Source organism: Engystomops pustulosus, chromosome 3 (genome assembly GCF_040894005.1).
Source record: "Engystomops pustulosus chromosome 3, aEngPut4.maternal, whole genome shotgun sequence".
Lineage (NCBI taxonomy): Eukaryota > Metazoa > Chordata > Amphibia > Anura > Leptodactylidae > Engystomops > Engystomops pustulosus.
Window position 1 is genome coordinate 98,865,745 of NC_092413.1, and position 26,562 is coordinate 98,892,306.

At 39.8% G+C, this 26,562-nt stretch overlaps 1 protein-coding gene across 3 annotated transcripts in view; it reads right to left on the reverse strand.

The window, feature by feature from the left end:
* Positions 1-7,477: 7,477 nt before the first annotated feature.
* The window catches only part of MTCL3 (MTCL family member 3), a 47,081-nt gene continuing 27,996 nt past the window's right edge, over positions 7,478-26,562 (reverse strand). For 2 of the 3 annotated variants that reach the window (XR_011854153.1, XR_011854154.1), the window contains exon 8: positions 23,714-23,852. Coding sequence is in view for 1 of the 3 variants with exons in the window: in XM_072141592.1 (XP_071997693.1) it covers positions 11,187-11,318; positions 14,384-15,563; positions 18,455-18,534; positions 18,623-18,937; positions 21,074-21,322; positions 23,685-23,852; positions 25,638-25,946 (2,433 nt within the window). In the remaining 2 variants the exon portion in view is untranslated. Of the gene's footprint in view, positions 11,319-14,383; positions 15,564-18,454; positions 18,535-18,622; positions 18,938-21,073; positions 21,323-23,684; positions 23,853-25,637; positions 26,290-26,562 lie in introns of those variants that run through there. The other variant, XM_072141592.1, reaches the window with a different exon arrangement.

Consider the following 26,562-nt stretch of genomic DNA (forward strand, 5'->3'; position numbering starts at 1 on the left):
TTCTTCATTTGTTCATGTGATGGACAGGTAGGCGCACAAGACATAAGTATTATACAGCTCTGATTACTCTCTGTGATAATAACAGCTATTGCACTTGCTTGTCCATCACATGACCCTGGACAGATTTCTATCATTCTATAGCAGTGGTGGAGAACCTATGGCATGGGTACCAGAGGTGGCACTCAGAGCCCTTTCTGTGGGCACCCGGGCCATCTCCCCATCACATCAGACAGGACTCAAAGAATCTTCCTGCAGTTCCAAGAAACTTAAAAGATGCTGCTTCCAGATATATTTTGCTACTTACTTTGCTACTTGGGACTGTAGGAAGAGGGATAATGAATAGACAGAGCTGAATTATCTTTGGAGGACCTCCTGCTGGCCACTACAAGTCTCTGTGTACAGAGGGACACTGGAAAGAAGCTAAAATTATGCAAATTTTCCATCTCTCTACTGTGTTGCTGTCCTCAGGAGCCCAATATGATTGTTGAAGAACAGGGAGCAATAAGTTACTGCTTTAATTTTAAAATAAATAAGGGCGGTTTTGGCTGCTTTTTGGGCACCTGGCCGCTAAAAGGTTCGCCATCACTGTTCTATAGAATGACAGCAAGCGGAGATCTAGAAAACCGCAAAGAATTGATATAGAAAGAATATTAGAAAGTTGTATAACTTCATTACAAAACAGTATTAATTATTTGCTGAAGTCTGTAAAATTTTATTTTGTATGGATTGTTCTTTATGCAGATTTACTTCAAATGCATTCAGACACCACTAAATGTTGTCCTTCCCCTTTTATAGAATTTTAAGCAGCACTTGTGTGATGCATGAAGAAAATGGAGAATCTATTATCTGTATTTCCCAAAGGCCATTTTGAAATGTAAGAACAGTGATGTAATTGAGATGTTTTGTGGGTCAGCTCCAGGGAGATTTAATGGGTGGTTTATCCCTACTTCACAATTAAGTGTCTCCATATGGTTATGATACCATACATAGCTTCTCTGCATTGTAGTTAAATGATTTTGGAAGTTAAACCAATGTCAGAACTTTTAGTGTTCTCTAAAAAGAGGTATTTCCAACTCTATCCATATCAGTAGGATATGTCATAAATATCTAATTGGAGTGTGTATTAGCTCTGGAACCTGCATCCATTGGCGTTGTTTTTCACATCCATGTGATTTCACAAAGCTATTGTTTACACATTGTTTTTTTATATATTTCTGTCTTTTTTGCCACTTTTGTAGGACTTTTTGAAATTTGCACTGAAGTCCACCAAACATTTGTTTATTGTCAGTAAGATACATTTATCTTCTATTCCAGAGGTTCTAAATGTCGCAAATGACATTTATATTTTCAAATTGTCTAAAATGTGTGATATTTTTTGGTGAAAAAAAACTCGCATCAAAACCATACTTAAAGAGGACATGCCACCCTAAAAAAAAATGCTCTACGAGCTGCTTTCCAAGCATACAGCAGTCCAGCGTATGCCGCATGAAGCCTGGCAGTCACTTCCTCGTGACTACACCGGTCCACTGTAAGCTGGATCTGGCGTTCTGAGGCTATGGCGGTCCCTAGCTTTATCAGGTTCCGAAGCTAACCGCCTATAATGGGGCAGCGCTAGTAGCTGCTTACTTTAGTAAGACTGTTGGCTCTGCTACATATTGGGGAGATGTGAAACGGCACTTTTTCTCCACCAGATAAATCATGATGGATGAGTGTACTTTAGACCAACAATAAATTGGAATAGTTTATGACAGAATTTTCTGGCACATGGCCTATTTGACTCAAATCTGCAAACCCTTTTTCCCTTAGACCATGCCAATAAAAAAAATGGTTAAATTATCTAAAACCGTTTTTAAATGTTACGCAAGGCATTGAGAAATCTCCCCCAATGTTTGTGCCAAAAATATGAAGAAAAGGAAAGAAAAAGAGGTACCTAAAACATACATATTAAGCTGTTATTTCTAATGATAATAATGATGCTGATAGTACCATGTGAGACAGTTTGTGTCAATTGAGTTACAAATGCTTATACAGGCAGTCCCCGACTTACGGCGCTCCGACTTGCGAACAACTCGTAGTTACCAACGGGGATTTCACCAGCACAGAAAGTCCCTATCTCGTACGTAACTCGGGGACTGCCTGTATTATAGTAGATATCGTATATTTGAGAAAATTAAGAATACCAATACCACTTAGTACTATCACCTTATAAGTTTATTAGAAAATTAAATAAAAGTAATGTTTGACCACTCCTTTTACCCCATGTGCACTAGGCGCTACCATTTACAATGTCCTTTAACCCCATAGCGCAATAAGACGTACCCTTACGTCTTACTGCGCATGGGGGAGTATGAAGAGGGCTCACAGGCTGAGCCCTCTTCATACTCACCGGGCATTTGCTTCATAATGAAGCAAACGCCCGTCGCTAACACCCGCGATCGGTGCTTGCACCGATCGCGGGTGTTAACCCTTTGATTGCCGCCGGCAAAGCTGCCGGCGGCATTAAAGAGCCGGCGGCGCATGGGCGCCGCCATCTTGGCTCCGATCGTCACTCCCCGTGACGTCACCGGGGAGCGGCGATCCGTTGCCATGACAGCCTGGGATCACACAAAGATCCCAGGCTGTCATGATTGAGGCTATCTATTATAATGTGCGATCTGCACATTATAATAGATGGTATGCAAAATCCCCATATACACCAATACTGTAGTATGGCAGTGTATGGTAGGATCAATCAGACAACCTAGGGTTAAAGTACCCTAGGGAGTCTGTAAAATAGTAAAAAAAAAAAATAAAAAAAAGTAAAAAAAAAAAAATTATATTAAAAAAACATAAAAATTCAAATCACCCCCCTTTCCCTAGAACTGATATAAATATAAATAAACAGTAAAAATCATAAACACAATAGGTATCGCCGTGTCCGAAAATGCCCGATCTATCAAAATATAATAACCGTTTTTCACTGCGTTAAACCCCGTAGCGGAAAATAGCGCCCGAAGTCGCAAATGGCATTTTTTTGCCATTTTGAAAAATAGAAAAAATTCTATAAAAAGTGATCAAAATGTCGAACAGTCCTAAAAATAGAAGCATTGAAAACGTCATCAGAAGTCGCAAAAAATGACACCACCCACAGCTCCATACACCAAAGTATGAAAAAGTTATTAGCGCAAGAACACGGCAAAATGAAGAATTTTTTTTCTGTACAGGAGGTTTTAATTTTTGTAAATGTATGAAAACGTTATAAAACCTATACAAATTTGGTATCCCCGTGATCGTATTGACCCAATGAATGAAATAGACATGTCATTTGGGGTGCACAGTGAAAGCTGTAAAAACCAAGCCCACAAGAAATGGCGCAAATGTGTTTTTTCATCATTTTCACTGCATTTAGAATTTTTTTCCCGCTTCCCAGTACACGGCATGGAATATTTAAAACCATCACTACGAAGTGCAATTTGTTACGCAGAAAATAAGCCATCACACAGCTCTGTACATGGAAAAATAAAAAAGTTATAGATTTTTGAATGTGGGGAGTGAAAAATAAAAACGCAAAAACGAAAAAGGGCCTGGTCCTTAAGGGGTTAAAGAGTAGTTGTCATTCGGAGCAAATAAAAAATAAAATACATAATTCTGCTCCAGGTATCCCTGGGAATCATTCCTACATTTTTGGCCCATAACAACCGTGGTTTCCAGCTCTCAAAATAATCAGCAATCTGCCTCCTGTGACCTCATCACAAGCACATGCTGCTGGCCAATAACACCATATCTATCTATCCCATATCTATCTATCTATCTATCTATCTACTCTAATCCAGTCATATCTATCTATCTCTCTATGCACATAATATCTGTCTCATATCTATCTATCAATCATCTTTTATCTAGTCATATCTATCTCTCTATGTATATCATATCTATCTATCTTTAATCTATGTATCTATCTATGTAAAACTTTAGCAGAGCACATGAGGGGACAGCTTGAAGACTTGGAGAGTGTCTCCTGCCACTTCCTGGTGTGGAGTGTGAGGTGAATGGGGGAGGGGATACTGTGATGGATCTGCAGCTTGTGTCTGTGTGGATTATTTGTTTATATACAAGTGTAGGGAAAGCTGAGGGAGAGATAAGTGTAGTTGTTTGGTTATTACATTAGCCTAGCCACTTTTTTTGCAAAGTGCTGAAAATATGAAGCTGCGTACCTCATTTGTACCTAAAATGAAACAAACTCTTTAATACATTGAATCATGTGTATCCTAAGCTGTATGTAGTTCCTAGATACCTTTCAATAACCATTTAATAATTACATTCTCAGTAGATAGGTTAACTATACAGGCAGTCCCGGGTTACATACAAGATAGGGTCTGTAGGTTTGTTCTTAAGTTGAGTTTGTATGTAAGTCAGAGCTCTATATTTTATCATTGTAATCCCAGCCAGAACTTTTTTGGTCTCTGTGACAATTGGATTTTAAAAATGTTGGGTTGTCATAAGAACCAGGAATAACACTAAAGCTTCATTACAGACACATTTGATAGGTGTTTCAGCTGATTATTGTAGCCTAGGACTAAAGTACAATAAATTACCAATATCCAGAGGTCCGTTTGTAACTATGGGTCGTATGTAAGTCAAGTGTTCTTAAGTAGGGGGCCGCCTGTATAATAGTATCATTAATTAAATGAGGATTTTTCACCACCTTCACCAACTCCAGCAAATTAATAGATCACGTCCAAAAATACCAACAGTATTTCTTTTTCTTCACCATTCCAGAGCAGTGCTGTCAGTTTCAACACACAATATGGTTATTAGGCTTCCCATTGTACTGTGGGCATGGGCATGTGCTCCCTGGCCTTTGCCACTTTGCTCATAAAGGGGCCCCTCACATCTGTCAGATGACTATCTGGGAGTGATGCGCCTGCGGTGCCACCACGCTTCACATGCACCTGCCTTCAAGCTGTGACTGTGACTCGCTGGCTCTGTCAGTGAGTGTGTGCCCGTCCAGCAATACTCAATCGAATTCTGCATGCAACATGCTTTTCAGGAGCTACACTGCATGCAGAGTAACACCTGATCCCCATCTTAGTACCTAACACTGGTTGGCAGAACTGGTTGCCAGCCAACTCCCAGCCAATCAGTGTTAGGTTTACTTGCTCAAAGATCTCTCCTGACCCGAACTGTGGGAGTAAAGAGAACTCTCAGGGAAGCAGTGGATCGTGGCCACTTGAACTTGTAGACAATACTACTGCCAATCTACCGGCTAAGCCAACAGCAGGGCTAATACCACTGCCACTGTGCCATCAGATAGGCTAACACCATTGCCACTGTGCCCAGGGACAGCTACAGGTTGCAATAGGCCCTGGGCGACAAAGCCTCAGTGGGCCCCTTTGCAGTGAACTCACATGGCAGCATTAAAAATTCATAAACTAAAACAGTCTCTTATTTCCTAAAATATTCCCTAGTTAATCAAACCAGACAGCCCCCTCATGGCTATTTTATATAAATTTCCCCTCACCTTTGGATTCATTAGATACAGCCACTTTAATACCCATGGATTTCTTATATACAGCTTTATGTGTCCCCCCCACAGCAACTCTCGGCCCCCGACACTTGGCCCAAGTATATTTATTGTTTTAACATGTATATTACTCTATGTGTGTTTTGTATAGGAAAATATAGATGACCCATCATTTACAGGTTATTCGAATTTCTGTATTATGTAAGTAGTATTTGGGCTTAACCATCGGCTTTGAAAGTTAAAGACAGTTCACTATTATGTTACTTGTTATCCATTTTGCACATTCAGCCCTGTTCACACATTTATGTCTGGTTCTTCTTGTTCCTTCTTCTGTGACCTCGGCACCTGCTTTAGCAATAGTTAACGTTCATGGCACTTTCTGTACAACCCTGTTGTGGACTGCTTCCATCTGTACTAGGACAGCCACTGTATGTTCTTGCATCACTTGCTTAAAGAGGACCTGTCACCACAAATTAGGGCCCCTTCCAAACATAACTACTAAATCTAATCCCCAGCCCCTTTCTCAACCAGTCGTTTTCATAAGTCAAACTTCACTAATCGCCCCACAACCATATGACATATAACATACTTAAAAGTCCAATTGATCCCATATTCATTAGGGGGCCATCCAGGCACTCCTCTTTCTCCACAGGCTGCCCCTCCCCTGGGCTCCATTTCTTGCCCTATGCACTAGATGCCGGCGATGATGGCATCCAGTGCAAACACTGCCAGCTTCCTCCTCTCAGGCGCTCGCTACGCATGCGCTGCAACACTGATGTCTCCTTTTATTGAAGCTGGCAGCATTGCCGGCATCTGTTTCGCAAACGCTGCAAAAGAGCTGTATGCTTGCATTTTCTCTCTCCTCTCACTATTGCATCCCCTGCTGGCTGTGCTTCTTTTCCAGGGTCTCCAGTGATGGGAACTGACTCAGTGGAACCTCAGTGGAGCTTCTAGCAGCGGATTGTCTTCACCCTGCTGTGCCACCAATGATCTCCTCTCTCTTTAAGTTTACAAATAAGAACACAAAATCCTGCCAATGCAAAGAATTAAATTGGTATATATACATATATATGAGGTTCTCAGTGATGGGACCTCTACAGATCACTAGAACGGGGGTGTCCAATGCTGATATCGCATGCATGTGCTGCCCCGTTCATCTCTATGAAGATGACAGAGATTGCCGAGTGCCGTATCCGTCAGCTCCACAGAGAGCATGGACGACCAGCTGCTCTGGCCATCTAGGTGGTGCTACGAGGGGTGCGACGGGGGTACATTGGACCCCTGTTCTAGTGATTTGTGGGTCCCATCATTGAAAACCCCACCGATCAGCAAGTTAGGCCCTATCTATAGGAACTTGCTTCATGGAAAAACTCCTTTAAAGGGAACCTAATACCATGAATCTAACTATAAAGGTAGATCGATTGGTAGGTGGATCAATAGGATGTGCAGGTTCGTCGGACGAGGGCGCGCAGCTACGCGTCGAAAAGTTTCGGTAGGAGGAACAAAGAGGGTACTGGAGCATGGAGAAGCCGCCCCGGGTAACCTCAGTTGCGGCTACTCCACACCCCAGTTTCCGCATAACAAAATTTACATATCTGGCTGATAAAAGTTCTCAAAAAGGTGCGGTGCGTGAGGATTAGCCCTTGAAAGGGCTATCCTCACGTCCTATTGATCCACCTAACACCCGATCTACCTAGGTAGATTCGTGGTTGTAGGTTCCCTTTAAGGAACCCACTTTTGCTGGCATATGGAAACTTATAGGCCCTGCCTTGCTTTACTTTCAGGAACCATGCCCTATGAAGTGCATCTTCTTTTCTACTCTATAGAAGTATTCACAAAAGGAGCTATCCACAGGAAATCTGAGGCTGCCATGTATGCATGGACGGAAATTAAAATGTAAAATTAAAAAATTTATGTGCATTAGTAACACTACAGTAAAATAGAATCTGAAAAAGTCAGAGAAGGGGACAACTGTGTGTTTTTTCGATTTAATTGGAATACAACAAAAAAAATGAACAATTCAAATTATTGAATCATATGTATTATCACACTCTAAATCAATTCTACAAATAGCCAATAAGATCTGAAAAAGTGCTTGAAGAAAAGGATCATTTCACACGACAGACACTGATGTTTTATTGTTTTAAAGAACACTTTATTCATACAGCCATATAAAACTCAATGCAGATCACATAGAATTAAAGGCACCAAAGCTTTGGGATTTTACAATTCAACCACCCATATTTTACATAGAAAGAACAAAATATATTCAGTGAATAGTGTGGTGCAGTAGCAACATCTAATACTCTGGAATAAAACTTATAAGGGGAGATGCTCAATCCTTCTCCAAAACAGTTATGAAAATGATATCAAGGGTGAATCTATATGAAAGGCCTTCACGAAGGTGTGGGTAATCGGAAGGGTTCCAATAACGTCCTCCATCCTTTGTCTCAATTAGTAACTGCATGGCATCTTCTTTACCTTACTGTCACTCTTTCGTCTTCTAATTTGACTTACAAATATGAGACAAATAGAGAAAATGCTACAGGAATCTGATTAACTATTAGAACTTATGACATGTGGCCTGGCTCAAATATATAGATAAAATTGGATTTAATTATCATATCATAGATAAAGGCTTGTTCAACATATTTTTTTCAGTATAGAATTTTTTCTCTTTTCGAAAAATGCTTAGTTTATTAAATACTTGTAATCCTCATAATAAAATCTTCATGTGGGTTAGAGGCGTATAACATGCCATATAAAGCGGTTACTGTCTTACGCTGTTTTACTTATACATTTCATTCTCACCAGAGAGATGTGTAATCTGCTATTGTTTGCTTCTTTTTCGCACAAGATTCACTTATTGTATGTGTCTTAAACATGCTAATTGTACTTTCATGTGATGCTCTTTCTTTGTGTTAATAAAACCTTTATTGAACCTAAAATCTTCAAACATGTGATTGCCCTGGAAATGCATATATATGTTTACATGGTAACTAGAGTTGTGATGATTAAAGGGTAATGCTACATTCACTGCTGAAGATGGGAATCATATTGTGACCAAAAAAGTATATTTTTTGGAATGTGGTCACAATGCAGGCTTGGGACTTTTGTGACTACTGGTCTCCAGCTTCAATGAACTTATCCTTCACTCCCATTATTTAATAGGAGTATAAGCATACATTAGTAACTACAAATTGGTGAAGTAATTCAGAGATAATCATCTTATTGGTGGATAGAAGAATTATTCTGCAAAGGTAATCGCCACAGAAAGTACCACTGCTTAACGTTGCCCCTTTAGTATTGATATTAGCTCCTCTGCAAATGTGTTGGATTTGCATATTCATAAAATGATGATTATTTCCACATTTCTTGTTTCAGTCAAAGGAAATCTACTGTCTGATTGATACCTTATAAAACAGTGCCAATGAATCCTTTTTGCATAGTATCCTTTTCCAAAAAAAAGATGTTTTAAAAATATGCTAATGATCTGTAAGTAATCCGGTGGTTATCACCAGAGCCCCTCCAGGTTACAGATGCACAGGCAAAAACACACCGCCTGGAGAACTTGCAGCTCATTAACATATATCATCCTTTTTAATGAAAGGAGACCATTAATATTTAAAAATATTTAAAGGCCAGATCCTGCATCAGGGTGCACAGTCAGGGATGCTGCTTTATAAGGTATGCATCAGACGGTAGATCATCTTAGGCAACCTGCTATTACATGCCGCAAAAAAAAAAAGGACATGTGGCACAAGTGTCATCGCTGTGTGAGGTCCACTCACGTAGTGATGACAACAGAAGAAGACTTATGGGCAGTAATAGACAATGCTCTATAATTTTTCAGCTCGGACAGTCATGGCCGGTTATTAGCTAAAAGATGGGCAAAATGTAAATTTGTGTGCATGAAGCCTTTGGCTGTGCTAAGTGCTTCTGTATTTGCTCTTATTCTGGCAGATAAGTAGAATTGTAACAACTATCTGTTCATTTATTCATACTTTTCCAGGAGGAATAAAAGGACATCAACTATTTTCTGGGGAACACAAACATTTAATAAGGAGACATGTCAGGTGAGCATACCATCAAGGATTAAATTCTTATAAGCCACTAGTCTTTGTTAAACCTCCAATGCTAAAAGCTGTGAAGAAAAATCTGTTTTACATCTATTTAGTAAGAAATACTGATTGACATTATTGTATTAGAGCATCTGTAAGATTCAGTTGTAGTCACAGAGGAAATGTAACTTAGGCGAGTAACTGGAGATGAGAAAAATATATTTGTAGCTGCATAGTAGGATCCCTGGCACCAAAGTATCATATTTCTTGGAGCTACTGATGCAATATTTGTGTATGCAAGCTGATGCCAAAATACAGACTACGTTTATAACTGTACTTCTAATATATCAGTCAACACAGTTTACCATTGGCTGAAATATATTGAGAAACATGCTAACGGTATTGAAGCTAGTAACACAAGTTCTAGTCCTTCCATCCGTCTACCACACATACAAAAACCTGACAACAAGCGTCCCGTAATCATCACAAAACCTTCATATCTTCACCTTTACTTGACAACCCTGGACCCACTCCATAGAACTAGGACTACTAAGACACTACAATTTGGTAATTAAAATGTAATGGTCCTATGTAATGAGATAAATACATTGTTGGAATGGCTCTGCACATAAAAAGCCATCATTAGAAAAACAAGCAATTGAATAGGATTAGTTGTTCTGCAGCAGCACAGTGATCAACCTGTGCCCATTGGCCAGATTTTTTTTTTTAGAAATATCAGATTGATCTTATAGAATTGACCATCCAGCCTATCAAAATCATAAAGGATATAGGTAGAAATTGAATATAAGCTACTGATAAGCCTATTAGGATCTGTGTAGGAGATATTCTATATAGTCCACAGCGGAGCTTCCAGTAAAGGAACACAAGATCCTACAGCAAGTAAATCATGGAGATACATGCCTTTATAACCAGCGCTAATATTTATATCTTTATACGTAGGGATGATCTGTACAATAAAAAGCATATCTCCAGGCTAATAGAAAATGAACACATACAGAATACATTAGATATTTTATACATTAATGATGGGTAGATGAAATAATAATAAGTCTATGTCCTGTGGTTTGTATGTGCACATCACGTCAGCAATGTCTAAACACAGTCCGACCTGTATTTAGAAGCATGCATTATGATCATGTTACATGCATATGAGTACAACCCAGGGAGAACGTATTTAACTCAACTCTACAAAAGTCTAAAGAAATAGTCCACAATAAATGGCAACACAAAACAAAGAAAAAACAATGACATACAAAAAGTAGAAATATGTTTCTGCTATTCATAAACAGTAGAGTCGAGTAGTGACCACGTGGCAGTAGAAAATACTGCACATACTATCGTATCTTCCACCAGCAAAAATGTCAAAGGAGCGCTTGGACACGTCAAATATTCCCTTTTGGGTCATGTCTAAGGTGGCTCCTTTAACAATATTGCTGCAGATTTAATAATAAAAGTGATGCAAAAGTTTTAGTGTCCTATTTTTGAGACACGTGATCCACCATTAAAAGTGCCATGTTTTTTGTGTTTCAGAAGTTCCACTTAGTATACACTGGAAGTCACTACATAATGTACACTGTGGATTGTTAGTAATGGTACAGACACTAGTGTGTGGCTCTTCTAACAGATGAAGGCTTTGAGGGTGATCTTGTTGATGCCCATCTAGAAGGTGGACGTCGGTTTGCTGGTCGTGCAGGACGTGAAAATCCTTTCTCACTTGAGAGTGTTCTGGATACCTAGATGAGAAATAATGTTTGTAGTTCAATAGCTGTCAACAGAAGGCAGTGGTCACATATACACGTTATACATGTGCCTCTGGAGGTAGGCATAGCCACTTAAAGGGACATTGTAAACAGATTTTACCAGCAGCATCAAGTAGTGAATTAACTATCACTTATAGAATACACTCTTTTTTGTGAAACCATAAGAAAATCTATGTATGCAGATGAGAAGAGATGAGAAGTCATATTTTGCCTGAGATAATAACCTTAAGAGGCTGGAGGTGAAGCGTCACATAAGATGTCCCTAGCTTCAGTTCTATAGTACCTAGATGCTTTTGGTATCATAATAAAGATAAGAATTTCATCAGATTGTTCTTCTGTTTGACGCTGCCCTGAGCTCCTCTCTGAATCAGCCTCTCCCCCCTGCATTCCAAAACGAGCTTACACTCAGAGCCATCCTGCCAGCAAGCAGTATGAGGAGAGTAAAGCTACAAGATACAGGCAGATACAATCTTTATCCAGGGGAGGGAGTTGCAGCAGATCTGGCAGTGTATGTTATGGCTAAGATTGCAAAACTGAGATTGTCATTGTCTGTTATATGCATCTCATGGATCTCATCTTCTCTTCTCTCATCTCTGATCTGTCTCATCTCTCTTTTTCTATGTGCAGATACTAGTGAATGTTCAGAAACTAAATGGAAATGTATATAAACCTGGACCCTGATAGAATAAAGACATTATCAGCACACAACATCTCATAGCACAGAGGGATTATGAAGTGTCCCCGCCCACATAGTGTACACATCAGTAGGGAATTGAAATTTGAGAATTTTTTTCATGGGCAAACCCCTTTGAAGACATGGTTGTAAATGTGAGTTGCAGTATCATAGATCGCAAAACCAAAAGCCTGATGTGAAAGATAAAATTTGTATCTTTAATATAAAAACAAAAAGAATGTTTCTGGCTGAAGGATCGTATCCAGAGAGTTGTGGTCAATGATTCCTACTCAGAATGGTCACCAGTTATAAGTGGTGTACCCCAGGATTCTGTGCTTGGCCCACTACTATTTAATATATTTATTAATGATATAGAGGTAGGAATTAATAGCACTGTGACTATTTTTGCAGATGACACCAAGCTGTGTAGTGTAATACAGTCTTTGGAGGATGATCATAGGCTGCAGGGTGACTTGGACAAACTGAGTGTTTGGTCATTCACCTGGAAAATGAGGTTCAATGTGGATAAATGTAGGGTTATGCACCTGGGGGCTAATAATCTACAGGCAACATATGTCCTTGGGGGAGTAAATCTGGGAGAGTCCCTTGTTGAGAATAACAGCATGCAATGTCAATCAGTTGCCTCTAAAGCCAGTAGGATCTTGTCATGTATCAAAAGTGGTATGGACTCTCGGGATAGGGATGTAATATTACCACTGTACAAGGCATTGGTTTGGCCTCACCTGGAATATGCTGTCCAGTTCTGGGCAATGGTCCATAAAAAGGATGCCCTGGAGCTGGAGAGTGTTCAACGTAGAGCCACAAAAATGATAAGGGTTATGGAGGGTCGTCTACGAGGGGACATGATTAATTTATATAAATATATGAAAGTTCCATACAAAAAATATGGTGGTAAGTTGTTTCAGATTAAATCAAATCAAAAGACAAGGAGGCACTGTCTCCGTTTGGAGAAATCAAGGTTTAATCACCAGAGGCGACAGGGCTTTTTTACTATGAGAACTGTCAATCTGTGGAATAGCCTGCCTCAGGTGCTGGTCACGGCAAGGACGGCCACTTCAAGAAGGGTCTAGATGCCTTTTTACACCTAAATAACATTGATGGTTATGTTATATAGAATTGTTTCCCCTAAATCCCTTCCTTATCCAATCCCTTCCCTTCCTTGGTTGAACTTTATGGACATGTGTCTTTTTTCAACCCTATAAACTAAGAAACTATGAAGTGGCACTACTCTGCAGCCTCTAAAAGTGACTCATCTCAGGTAGTACATCGCTCTTCTCTGCTCATTTGCATATAACTTTGGTGGTGATTATAATTGGGGAATATTTCACATAAAATAAGCAATTCTAGAAAGGATATTTCATACCCTGTAAATTTAATGGTGTAAATATGGTGACAGAGTCCATTTAATATCAGGAAAAAAACAGATAAGGTAACAAGTTTTACAAGGGAATTGTATCATGAATCAACAAATTCCACACAGCTTGTGCACTAGCATATCATCCAACTGTTTGTGGTAATCGAAACATGCAGGATCCTGAACCCCCTTTCTCCTGTGTTCTACACTTTAAAGAGGACCTGTCACCCAATTTATCGGCACTAGGAGCTGCTTACTTTGGTAAGTGCTAGTGCTTGATCAAACGCTGCAGTGTTAGAATGATAGCGTTACCGGAAACCTTCGCTATCTAACACTGCTGTCGGGTACAGTGTAATTGTAATTGGTACAGTGTGATTTATTCGTGAGGGGGCGTGGTTGGGGCGTGGCTAGGGGCGGTGACTGCTGCCTAGCGCACGGCAGTCACTGCCGGCCTATGGAGCGAGCGGGGCGGTCCGGGGAAGAGGCATCGCCTCGGACCGCCCCCTCATGAATACATCGGACAGCTTTGCAAGTGGTCCGATTATTACATTGTACCCCGCCGCAGTGTTTGATAGCGTTACTGGAGGCGTTTGATCAAGCACTTTAGTAAGCAGCTCCTAGTGCCGAAAATTTAAATGACAGGTCCTCTTTAATGCTATAGCAGAGAAGAGAGGGATAGACAACCTGCTTTGCCATTCGGATCAGATATCCACATAAAAATCAAAGCATCAACTGAAATGTGGATGTTACTATTTCCTTTATAATACACCGGCAGCCATGATTGGACAGTGTATACAGGGACGCCCCATTTTGTAATACCCAGTCAATTTAGCGAAACATTGCAGGTAAAAAAAAAGATGTTTCAAAGTATGCGATTGGAAATACAAATTTTACGTGTAAGGAGCGTGGCAAGTAGTTTTTATGCAATTGCCAGGGTAGTAATCTGGTTAAATAATGTACAAAGTAAGCAATTTTATATTTTTTTTTTACCTCAGGCAGCCGTAGGCCTAATGAGTCTTGATGTGGATACCAGTGAATGTCATTCTGAAGAACTTTTGCTGTTTGTTCAAGATGAAGCATCTCTAAGCACTGTGTCAGTCTTTCAGAGCTGTTGTCAGTCAGTAAGAAATCTGCTTGAGTCCATTTGCTAACAGACTGCTTAGAGTTACAAACAGGAGCAGCGACTTTGGTCTCATAGCTTTTCAGAAGCTTTTCCACAACCCCGTAGTTAGACCTAGAGTCTGCTGACCGCGGTCGTCCTGACAAATTGATACCTTTCCAGTTCTGTTTTTGCAGCGTGTTCTTATAGCTACATGTAGCAAGAGGTCCATTGGTCTGTTGACATAGTTGAGCTGTAGTCTTCTCCATCGTAGCACCATTGTGAGATGAGCTAAGAGCACATGGTGGCTCAGTGACAGTAAGTGGCTTTGTTACAGCTTGTCCTGTAGATAAATGCCGTGACAAAGGGGGGCTCAAATGTTCTTCATCTATATCCAGTACCATGTCCATTGACACGTCATCATGGCTAACAGCGTTTCCTTTGCCAGTCTTAAACACTACTCTGTTGAACTCATCAATCTTTGCCGCTAGTTTCCCATTCTTTATCGTGTTTCCGTAGCTGTAAGCAGATCCTACAGAGGAATGTCCTAACATTATCACTTCCGGATATAAACCATCTGAGTTGAAAAGCTGATTTTGTGACACTGCCAGATTTTGTTTGTTCATTTCGGGAGTAAAACCGTTGATGTCTGTAAAACTATTAAACAAAGATTCTGTGAAATTTCCATCTTCAAGGCCTCCGATCCCACATAGCCATTCCAGGTGGCAAAGCTCACTATCAATTTTGTTCAGTTCAATGTCAGTAGTGAGTCTCTGGGTTGAAATGGGAACCAGGTTTTCATCTGTGACCGGAATCTTATCCTGAAACAGTGTGTTTGGCAGAGGCCATGAAAAATTTAAGGAAGAAGCTGGGACTTGATTTTCCAAGGACCGACCATATTCTTGCAATTGTGAAGTTTCAGCAGTAAAAATTGATTCTTGTGCGCTTTTGTTGTTGCTCCAAAAGTCCTTTTGAATGTTCTTAGACATTTTAGGACAAGATGTATGATTTTTGCCTGCTTTCACATGAAGATTTCTCCTGAATTCTCCAACAACTGAACTGGACACAACTCTGTGTAAAAATAAGACAAATGTATGAAATAATCCAAAGATCTAATGTTGGCTTGTGTTACAAAGCTGGACATATAAACACAAATTTAATATGAAAAAGTGCAGAGGTCACTGACCGCACTGGTTCTCATTCAGACGATGCATGTTGCTTTGTATTGCTGTTGTTACCTATATTGCACTATGTGCTCAGATCTCTTGGAATGGGATATCTGATTTGCATTCTAATTTACTTTATCAAGAAGGCGCTTGATACAGCGACTAGTGACTTATGTGTTGTTTTTCTAATCAAGGCTGCTAGTAAAGAGTACATCAGTGTTTCAGACTAACAAAATATATTAAATAATCACAGATAATCAGCAGATGATGCAGTCACAGATGTAACACCATAGCTCCCAACCGTCCCGATTTTGACGGGACTTTCCCGTTTTTCGTACCTCTGCTAGCTATGAGATTGTCACGGATTCTCCCCCCAGGTCCCGCTGTGTCCCGGCGCTGTGTCCGCATAGTAAATACTTTGAAAGTCTGAACTCACAGTACAGAATGGCTTCTACAGACATCGGGAGGGAATCCTTTTCAGAGAAGTGTCGGGCTTAGCAGAGAGAGCAGGGACCACGTCATCAGCTTCAGATCAGCATCTGTCCATATATGGTCACTGCATCTCCAAGGGTTCCCCAGAGCAGACATCGGGCAGGGAATCCTTTTCAGAGAAGTGTCGGGCTTAGCGGAGAGAGCAGGGACCACGTCATCAGGTCTGATCAGCATCTGTCCATATATGGTCTCCAGGGCTTCCCCAGACACAAGCTCTTTATATAATTAAATTAAATAAAGTTTTGGCCAGGCTGAGATTCGAACCTGGGACCCTCTGCACCATAGACAGCAGCTTAACTAACTGAGCTATAAGCCCAGTGATACAGAGCTGAGGATTTCTGGTAACTAAGACATGTTATCTGCCATTTACACTGTGACACAGACTAATGCACTGATATATAGGGAGGGATCTTCTCAGAGATTATTATTGTAATTATTGAGACTATCATTATTATTATAAATTTTATTATTATGGAGATGATTATTAATAATGGTAAAAATAATAATAATCATCTCCATAATAATAATAATAGTCGCAATAATTACAATAATCTGAGAAGATCCCTCCCTATATACCAAGGCAGTATATAGTCATAGTTCTTAGTTACCAAAATTCTCCATCTTGTTAATCACAGAGGCTATAGCTCAGTGGGTTGAGGCGCTGTGTTATTATTTTACATGGACACTGCAGGTTCTGGGTTCAAATCCCAATGAGGATAATTTTTTTTTTTTTTTATTGAGATGATTTTTATTATTTTAATATGGCTAAAATTTGGGGCGTGGCCAGGGAGTGATTGGGGGTGTGGCTTAGGGGGATCGCCACGGCACGCTGAGCGTGCCGCCATTTTGTCCCTCTTTCCTTTTCACAAATGTTGGGAGGTATGGTAACACAGACACTATACAATCTGTAAGTGCTCTGCCAGTGATTATCATTTTTGAAGAAGGAACCCATTTTGTCTCCCACCTCATGCACAGTACCTCTTTTATTTTTTTCCAAATAAAATACCAGTTTCTGCTTTGACAATGGACATACGTTCACAAAAAAACACATACAAAGATCCAATAACCATGTATTATATTCTATTCTACTTCCAAGCCTGAGGAAGGACAGTTATGTGAATACTGTATGAGGATAAAATCATGTTTTAGATATAAAGACTTCTTTCTTAAACTACTCTGAATCTGTGGCAACCAAGCAAAACTCAGGAATAAAAACTGATTTGACTAGATCCTCTTGGGAAATGTGAGTTCTGATCTAAGTCCAAAAGAATATGTATTTTGTTAACATTTTCGAGACCAATGATTGTCTTACCAGCAGCAATGATTTGTGCAATGCTTATGGCTCATCTCTATGATTGTTAGCTCCGGAAGGTACTTTACTGTGAAATATTTGGTATAAGAGTCTAGCATTGCAGACAGGTAATCTGCATTTTAAAGTTACTCACATGTTAATCTACATTCAGCATAATGCATTTTAAACATATTGGGGCTCATTTACTAAGGGTCCGTCGGACGCACTTTCGTCGGGTTTCCCTAACATTTCCTCTTTGCGCCAAATTGCTGATGGCCGTCGGACAACCCACGGAATTTAAAAAAGGTTTTGTGTCGAAAGATCAAGCACTCACATGCACCAGGAAGAAGCAGGTGAACTCCGGCGGACCTCTGCGCACAGGAAGGAACTAGGACGCACAATCTTAGTGAATCGTGCTGGACCTGAATCCACGTCGGACAATGCACCGCGGGGTCGCGACGGCACCGGCAAGTAAATCTGCCTCATTATGTATGTATGAGCACATCTGTCCTTTCCCCATTCAGAAAAGTTCTGTAATCTTGAAACTAACTAAAATACATCTACTATATGTTCCAATAAAACAATGCTCGGTGAGATACTATCCTAGTGGTCCCATCTGGACAATGCTATATGTGACTTGAACAAACATATATTATGCCAATAAAGAGTCTTAATGGGTGGCAGTTCTCATGCTAGAAACTCCTATGCTCAAAGTTTTCGCATTTCTTTTAAAGGTTTTTACAATGACGACAAGTTAATCTATGGTAGTGCATGTATCCTAGTAAAATGAGATGAATTCGTATGTATAAGGCAATGATTCCTAGCATCTAATGATGTGTTGAAGGTGAAGGAGGAAATCCATGAATTTAGATTAATAAATAAAGCTTTAGTTGCTTTACCCTCTATTGCACATCATCTGGCCTGGTAACTGGAGCACCGTAATAATAACAATAACAATAACTGGTAACTAGGAACCCCCAAACCTGACTGATACTTTTTAGTGGAGTACATACTTTTTGCAGTTGGCTCTTGTCCTGATTTCTTCCTGGTATTTACACAGTTCTTCGCTTACCCTGGCAATCTCTTTTAATGCCTATTAATGAAAAGCAATATGAAATGAGTTAATAATAACTTTATTGTAGTTTACATCATATCCACCCAATTCTATTTCATACACTTACATCATTAAGGGTGTCATTTTCTGTCTTGGACATTCTTTGGGTAATGCTCTTCTCAGGCTCAGCATTGATATGGTGGTTTTGATTGGGCATTTTTATCTCTGACTTCTCTATGATGGTAGGTGAATAGTCACTGAGCCATTCTTTTTCATGCCTGTCAGGTTTGATGCTGACCACATCATTTTGTCTGGCTATATTTGTTGGTTTAGTAGGTCCAGCCTGTGAAAATGGCATGGAGAATTGCAGCATTTTCTCACCCAGTCTGTCATCAGCACCATTCAAATTCATCTCCCTTCTTAGTTTAACTTCTTCATAGAGCTTTAAAAATAGTAAAGTAAAAGCAGAAAAGATTTTTTATATATCATGAAATTATACTGCAGCCACACTATTTAGTAGCATAAACTCAGAGTATGGTACTAGTAGTCAGAACAGGTGGACCCACGACCCCACTACCACCAAACTTTGCCATTCATCAGTGACACTCTCTACCCTAGGAAGTATGTAGTAGAGAAAGTGGCAAGAGAGGACAGGGAGAGAGCGCTAACAGTGTGACATCTTAGGGGACAGGTTTAAGCGTGAAGGTGGAGGCTATGCTCACCGTGTGTGGTTGTGCTAAGAATAGGCACAGCACTATTGAGGGCTTCACAATAAATCGGTACTGGTCCTGCCTCCAAAGGGCGATCTCCTGTATATCGTCACCACACTGATACAGGATATGTGGAAGTAGTCTGTGGTTTTTATCCAAAAGAATGGCGCACTCAGAAGTAGATGTGAGGAATGTTTTATTGAGGTCCTAAAAACACAACGCTTTTCGGGGTAAAGTACCCCTTTCTCAAGTGAACAAAGACTTAAGTAGATAATATCAAAGGTTGGTGAAATAGATTAAAGGGGTATTCTCATCTGGGCATTCACGTCATGTTTCATTAATCTGCCATATATAATCAATTCTTCAATTAGATGTTATTAAAAAAAAATGTTCCTGTGTGAAGATAATTTCTCATAAATGTAGTGATATGGTCCATTAGAAACAAGACTAACTCCTTGGATACGGCCACCTCTGCTGCAGGAATTGCACAAAGAAACAAAAGGTGTTCGTATATGAAATGTCTGGGAGTTACTGCAGGTCTCACAGCCATCCTGTGGTATTGAATGCTGAAGCCAGGGGGTCAGGCAGGACTCAAAAGAAGATGTCTGGCCAACGCTACCAGAGTAGGGGGTGGTCATAAGCTATCTCGTTTCTAAAGGACAACATGACTACATTTATGAGAAATTATCTTCACACTGGAACATTTTTTTTAATAACATCCAATTGAAGAAATGTTTACATGTGGCAAATGAATTAAATTAAATGTAAATGCCCAGATGGGAATACCCCTTTAAGTTTCAAGTAGTTGTTGCCTATATAGATAGACACAGCATGTTGTACTAATTGTAAAAATTGCACATCAGATATATATTGCAGTAGTATAATCCAGTAGTGTAGTTATAATAATAAATAGGTATTGTGCACAATAAATGGTAATAGAGTAAGGGTATAAGGTACATAATAAATTATTAAATATAAAAATATAAATACATATGTGAATATAAATATAAATATACAAATAAACCATGTTTATATGTCCCCCTAAATTGTTGAACAAACCAATACCTTTTGTTTATAAGCCTTCTTCCATCCAGCCTTTGATATTTTCTACTTAGTCTTTGTTCACTTGAGAAAGGGGTACTTTACCCCGTTACACATTGTGTTTTTAAGACCTCAATAAAACATTCTTCACATCTACTTCTGAGTGCGCCATTCCTTTGGACAAAAATCACAGACTACTCTCTACCCTTGGGTTCCCCTTTCCAGATAAAAAGCTAAAGAAGTAATATAAAGATACAAATGAAAAAAGAAGCATCACCAAGAGACAAGAAATTGGGTTCTGACAAGGAAGTCAAATGTAACATCCACTATATATGTAACTAATATAGAAACAGGTAACAACTCAAAGGAATACAGAAAAATTAGTCAAAGCTCCTGGGGAAGGGACTTGGCGTAGACTGTATACTCAAGAATAAGACGAGTTTTTTGCAGCACAAAAAATGTGCTGAAAAACTCAAACTGGGCTTAAACTTGAGTCAAGGCAGGCTATATATACATGGGCTGGCCAGATATATACTGGAGAACAGGAGGCTGGCTAGCTATATACTGTGGGGCATGGGCTGGCACCAATGCATTTCCCATGGGCTGGCTATACACTAGGAGCAGGAGCAGGCTAGTATATACATGGGCTGGCCAGATATATACTGGAGGGCATGGGCTAGCACCAATGCATTTGCCACCCTAGGCTTATACTCGAATTAATGGATTTTTTTCCAGTTTTTTGTGGTAAAATGAGGTACCTTGGCTTATAATCGGGTCGTCTTATACTCGAGTACATGAAGTATTATATCACTGTATTCATTATTTACCTCTTCTATCTTATTCTGCATTGTTTTCCATTGGCATTCCCACTCTTTCCTTTCATTATCAAATCTTTCTAACATCTCCATCTTTTCCACTTTCCAGTTCCATTCATTTTTCTCTAGGTGTGTCCTGAGCTCCATGACTGCAGCAGTCGTATCTTCCGTCAACTGTTTCTGTTCTGTTTCCTCTGCCTTTATGTCCTTGTCTTCCAGATTACTCTTACTGGCACATGTCTTAGTAGAATTATCTTCTAGCTATTAAAAAACACACAAAAAACAAAATATATCACACTACTTTGACAATATTGATATTTTTAACACAACAGATTACATCTGCATTCACATCTATTCCCTAAGGAATAGATGTGAATTCCTACCACTGTAGGAATTCCTACAGTGGTAGGAATCCAGGAGATAAATGTCCTTTATCTTGTGAATAGGGTAAAACTTCATGTGAATGAGGACATTCAAGTGCCCCATTTGACTAGACAGCTGGTACACATGTCCAACCAGTGCTCCACATTTCTAGTGGACTGCAGCAGATAGCTAGGTCACTCAGGGGCACTTCAAGGGGTTATGTTTGTGTTAAAAACTACTGAGGGCCGGGCTGGGGTGGGCTATCTAAACATAACAAACATCAACTTACCTCATCCGCTACTGATGTCCCACGCCGTGGTCCGTCTCCTCTGTGCGCCGGTTTGTTTACAGGGGCACACAGGGCCGGAAGCTCCCATCCGACAGCGTCTCTCAGCGCTTACAACGCTAAGAGATAGGGCGGAGCCGGGGCCACATCGCGGACCAGAAGCTCCATGTGCGTGGCTTCTTTGCCCCTGTAAACAAACAGGGGCACGGATCAAACGGGCTGCGGCGCGGGACATCGGCGGCGCCAGACGAGGTAAGTACAAGTTTATTTTTTTTAAATAGCCCGTCCCAGAGTAAATTTTAACACCCGGATAACCCCTTTATAGTTGAACTCTCAGTTTCCAACACTAATCCTTTATACTGTCGTGAGACAATAATTTGCAAATTATTGTAAAATCTAAATCATACAAGTCATACAAAGTGGTCACTGTGATCATCACTGTTGTGGAGCTTGACACTAAAATGTGAGTTAGTGCAAAGTAAATAATATTTAAAAATAGTATTTACCACTGTTCCATAGGAAAAGCGGTAAGTGTCTGATCTTTCTGCTGGGACCCCCAAGTCATCACCAAAATAAGGGTGCAGTATTCTGATTCACATTCATATAATTCAGTATATATGGTCCTCATAAAGACAGCACATGACTGTATTAAACTATTATATTCTGTTCTGTGTATAGGAACATAGGTACCTGTTGTTATGATCATTAGGGGGTTCCAATGGTGGGATGTCTAATGATTAGACACTTATAACTGAAGAAGCCTGAAATGTTTTTGATGAGGAATGTGACTCCACTCCAGGTGCTGAAAAAACTGTCCTGCCCTAGAGTATTTCGCTATGGTTTCAGCAATATAATTATGGCCAATCCCTAAAAATTAGGCTAACCTGCAGCAGATGCACTTTGCAAAACAAGGCAAAAATGCATGTGTACTTATTGTCAAACGAGCTAACCACTGGAGGGGTTGACCTGAAACCAATAAAACGGACAATTGTAGAAAATAATAAAAAAAAGTAAAAGTAAATGCCTATTGCATCCAATGCTGCCCCACTAAGTAGCTCTGGTTCCTCCTCCTTGTGTTTGTTGTGCTGTCACATCATCATGTGAATGCAGTTACTGGCCTCAGTGATAAGACTGCTGAGGCCAGTGATTGTCTGCAATCCTCGTGTATTGAACATGACATCATTCCTGCAGCACATTAAACAAACCCTTTATGTGCTGCAGTAGCTGAACTAAAAATTGCATGGGACCTTATAGCTAAGTTGATTCTTTTATTATTTTATAAAATAATCCCCTGTTTTTGTTGATACCAGACCATCCATTTAAGACCAATTAATGAACAACTATTGAACTAATATGTATGAAAGCACCCAGCTCCTGCAACAGTGTCTGTGGAAAAGGAGAAAGGTCAGCTTAGTTTCGTGGGCAATGTATCCAGAGACCTTTCATCTGTATCAGCAGTGCAATATTATCAACATGATTACATCCCATAGTCCTGGCCAATATAAAAGTAGAGGAGGTTATAAGAATGGGATTCTCTACTTTCAGGGTGTGGGATATGCCATCTATTAACAACTGGCAGGAGGGGCATTTTAGGCTCTGATTTAATCTTTTATCTTCTCTATGGATGCTCCTGTTGCTAGGTTTTTTATCAATGAAAAATAGTTTTTAAAACTTTCTGAACAAATGTCATACTACAAGGTGTATGTGACTGGATTATGAAACTTCCTTAACAAAACACTCCCTTTAATAGGGCCTCAACTTGTGCATGTTTGGGTGGTAAAGTCACTACCTCACCATAGCCAATCATAGGTTGTTAACTGGACGGGCTAACATCCAAATCTAAATCCCCGTCTCTAAGGGGGTGGATGGGAATGTGAACACTGCTTCCCCCAGTAGATGACTAAATACACATTCAGAATTATATTATTTTGGTGACACAGCTTTCATTATCTAATAAGAATACAATTACAATACCTTGGAGATGTTCTGCTTCAGCTCTATACTTTCAAGCTCCCACCCACAACGATCATTTAGAAACTGCAGGAGAAAGTCAGTCCATTTTTTTTCTTCTCTTCTTTGTTCCTTCTGAATCACTTCCAAAACAGCCTTCAGCTCCAGCAAAATCCCCCTGTTTTCACCTGCCTGTAACACGCAAGAAACTTATGTGATGGAATATCACCATACACACAAAGAACACAGCATTCCTAAGATGAAATAAATCTGTTACTACTTTTGGACTAGCCAAGTCCCTAGTCTGCGAGAGAAAGGAAAAAGATCAGCACAAGGCTGTCCGCTAGCAGGCAGCGTGACAATTTGTAAGGAAGCTTTATGCTGGCTGGTATGTTATCACATGATAGTCGAAGCTGCTCTGTATATTAGAAATGCTTCTTTGCAATTACTAGATGTTTTACAATATGACTCTACCCAGAAGTTCAGGGAGCAAGCCTCTTCTGCTTTAGAACACATACAAGACAATAACAACTCAACAATTGTAATATTCAGGCCCCTCTTCCCTCCCTTGACTATATGCCCAGCCCTTCAGAGTATTACATACACTAAGGCTTGGAGAATTCCCCTTCTAAAAGGTTTGATCTGCGTTCAGAAACAACATCTGTCAGTGATTCATGTACTGGACTTTGAAAGCTAAAACATCTTTCCTGCGCCAAATAAATAAATTATACTGCTCTATTATTCTTCTGAAACTAAAATAAATAAAATGTAATTGTATTCACATTGGTCTTTCTAAAATATAAAACTCTTTTAGGTGACAACCACTTTGAGGGCTATAATCGTGGCTGAATTGTTGTCATAGAACATACCCAAATAAGGAGAATTAACATTTGAAATCCATTGTATTGGCCGTTCTCCAGATGAGCTGATTGGAATATTAATCTGCATTGCTACGGTTAATAGACTAAAATCACACAGAGTTCTGTGTTTACATTGCAGAGGATCATCTGAATTATTCACATAGACAGTAAGGCCAGGCATACCTACACAGTCTCATACTTTCCACACTTCCCATTTAAAGCATATGCTGTGCAGCATACATTATTATCATCGGAGACAATAGAGTCAATACAAATGATGCTGCAGTATCCTGATCTCTCCAAATTCCTGAGTAATAGAGTCTCTCTTCAGGGTTAGGTCTTCCTTATGCATATAATAAATTACTCTTTATCCAATCGCATACTTCCAACGTTGAAAGCCTGAATCTATTCAATGCACAAAAAGTATAGGAATACCTTCTGTCACCAGCTGGAAAATGTCATTACTTGACGTATCCATACTGTTTAGAAACCTGGGCTTTCAAGAAGGGCAGAGGGAGAACATTTAACAAAATGTATGGGTAATGTTTTCATTTTACTTATAGAATATAAACCCTTCCCTCAAAATGCTAAAAAATAACACAGTCCAGGCCTTTAAAAAGGAAATGAATCCCCAATTCACCTAACAATGGCATATACATAATATTATAGAAAGGTACTTATAAGTGCACCAGTATACATTATAACAATCATATGCAAGTCTTGTATGGCAAACACACTAACAATGTCATCAATGAAAAATCTGTGTCTACCGGTAGCAGTATTTTCATCTGTCTTCAAGATTTATCTAATTCTTGGTGCTCTTACTGCATATTTTACTCCTGGCAATATTATTGTCCAGGAGCTATATCATCCTGCTATATCAATAACAGCTATGAAACAATTTATACAGTTTCTTTAGAAATGGAGCGCCTGCTAAGAAATACCTCTTTAGAAAGGTCACCTTTAAGAAGACCTATATCTAAAATGATTATAGTTTAATGATGACAATTTCCTAAATGCAAACTTTCTGAGCAATGTAGACTGCCCCCTGCTGGACAGAATAATCATCCCTCTATAATAAACCATCAGTTATTCAAGACTGAAACTGAGAATTTACTTTTAGATCTATGACTTCCTTCAAAAGTCCTTCCTTCTCCTTCCTCCAAACTTCCCGTTCCTTCCTGTGTCGTCTCCTAAGATCGTCACATTTCTTCTTCAGTAGAAGATTCTGCTCGCAAAGTCCCAGTGTATTGTCCTGACAAGCACTGTATGGATGCTCTTTGGTGGCACTGTACTTGAAAGGGCTGCGACTTCTGTCTCTGTCTTTTCCCTTATTGCTGCTCCCAGACAAATGACAAGTCCCATACCTGCCCTGGTATCGCTGGCAGTGACATAACTCTGGAGTGTTCTCATTTTCATTCCACATAGCTTGATCAGTCACAACAGATGGGAAATCTACCTATTCCCTCCCCCTTGTTGTCGCATGGTTTCTCTTCAGATACAAATATCCATAACATACGCTGTAGTCATAATTTCCTTCTGGATCATGGGTCCACGCGTCCTTTCCAAGGTCACCAGGATACTGCCTTCATACCTCTACTAATAAACATCCTCACTTTAGTCGCTATCCTTGTCACGCAGCCAACTTTACGTTTCTCCCTCAGGTCCTACACTATAGCTAATGCCTACAAGCTGGAAAAAGAGCTTGAGACCATATGAGCCAAGTTTCTAAATGTAAACTTCTTCTGACGTAAAGCAAGGCTGTTATTTTTAACAAGTTGCCTTGGCGGTGTGGCATTCTGTGTAAATATATATATGAATATACATGGAGGATCATAAAAACTACTACAGGTGAAAGCATCAGATGCGCGTCTAAATAAAGACGACGCTGGCTAAATACATCAGTGCTGTCATTTCACCCAGCAGCCCTTAAAGAAAACCTACATAGAAGGAATGCTATGGTTACCTCCTAGTGACACATGAGCTACAGTACAACCTGTCAATGTTGTCTTGTCAATAAATCACCCGCCTAAGGAGCAGAT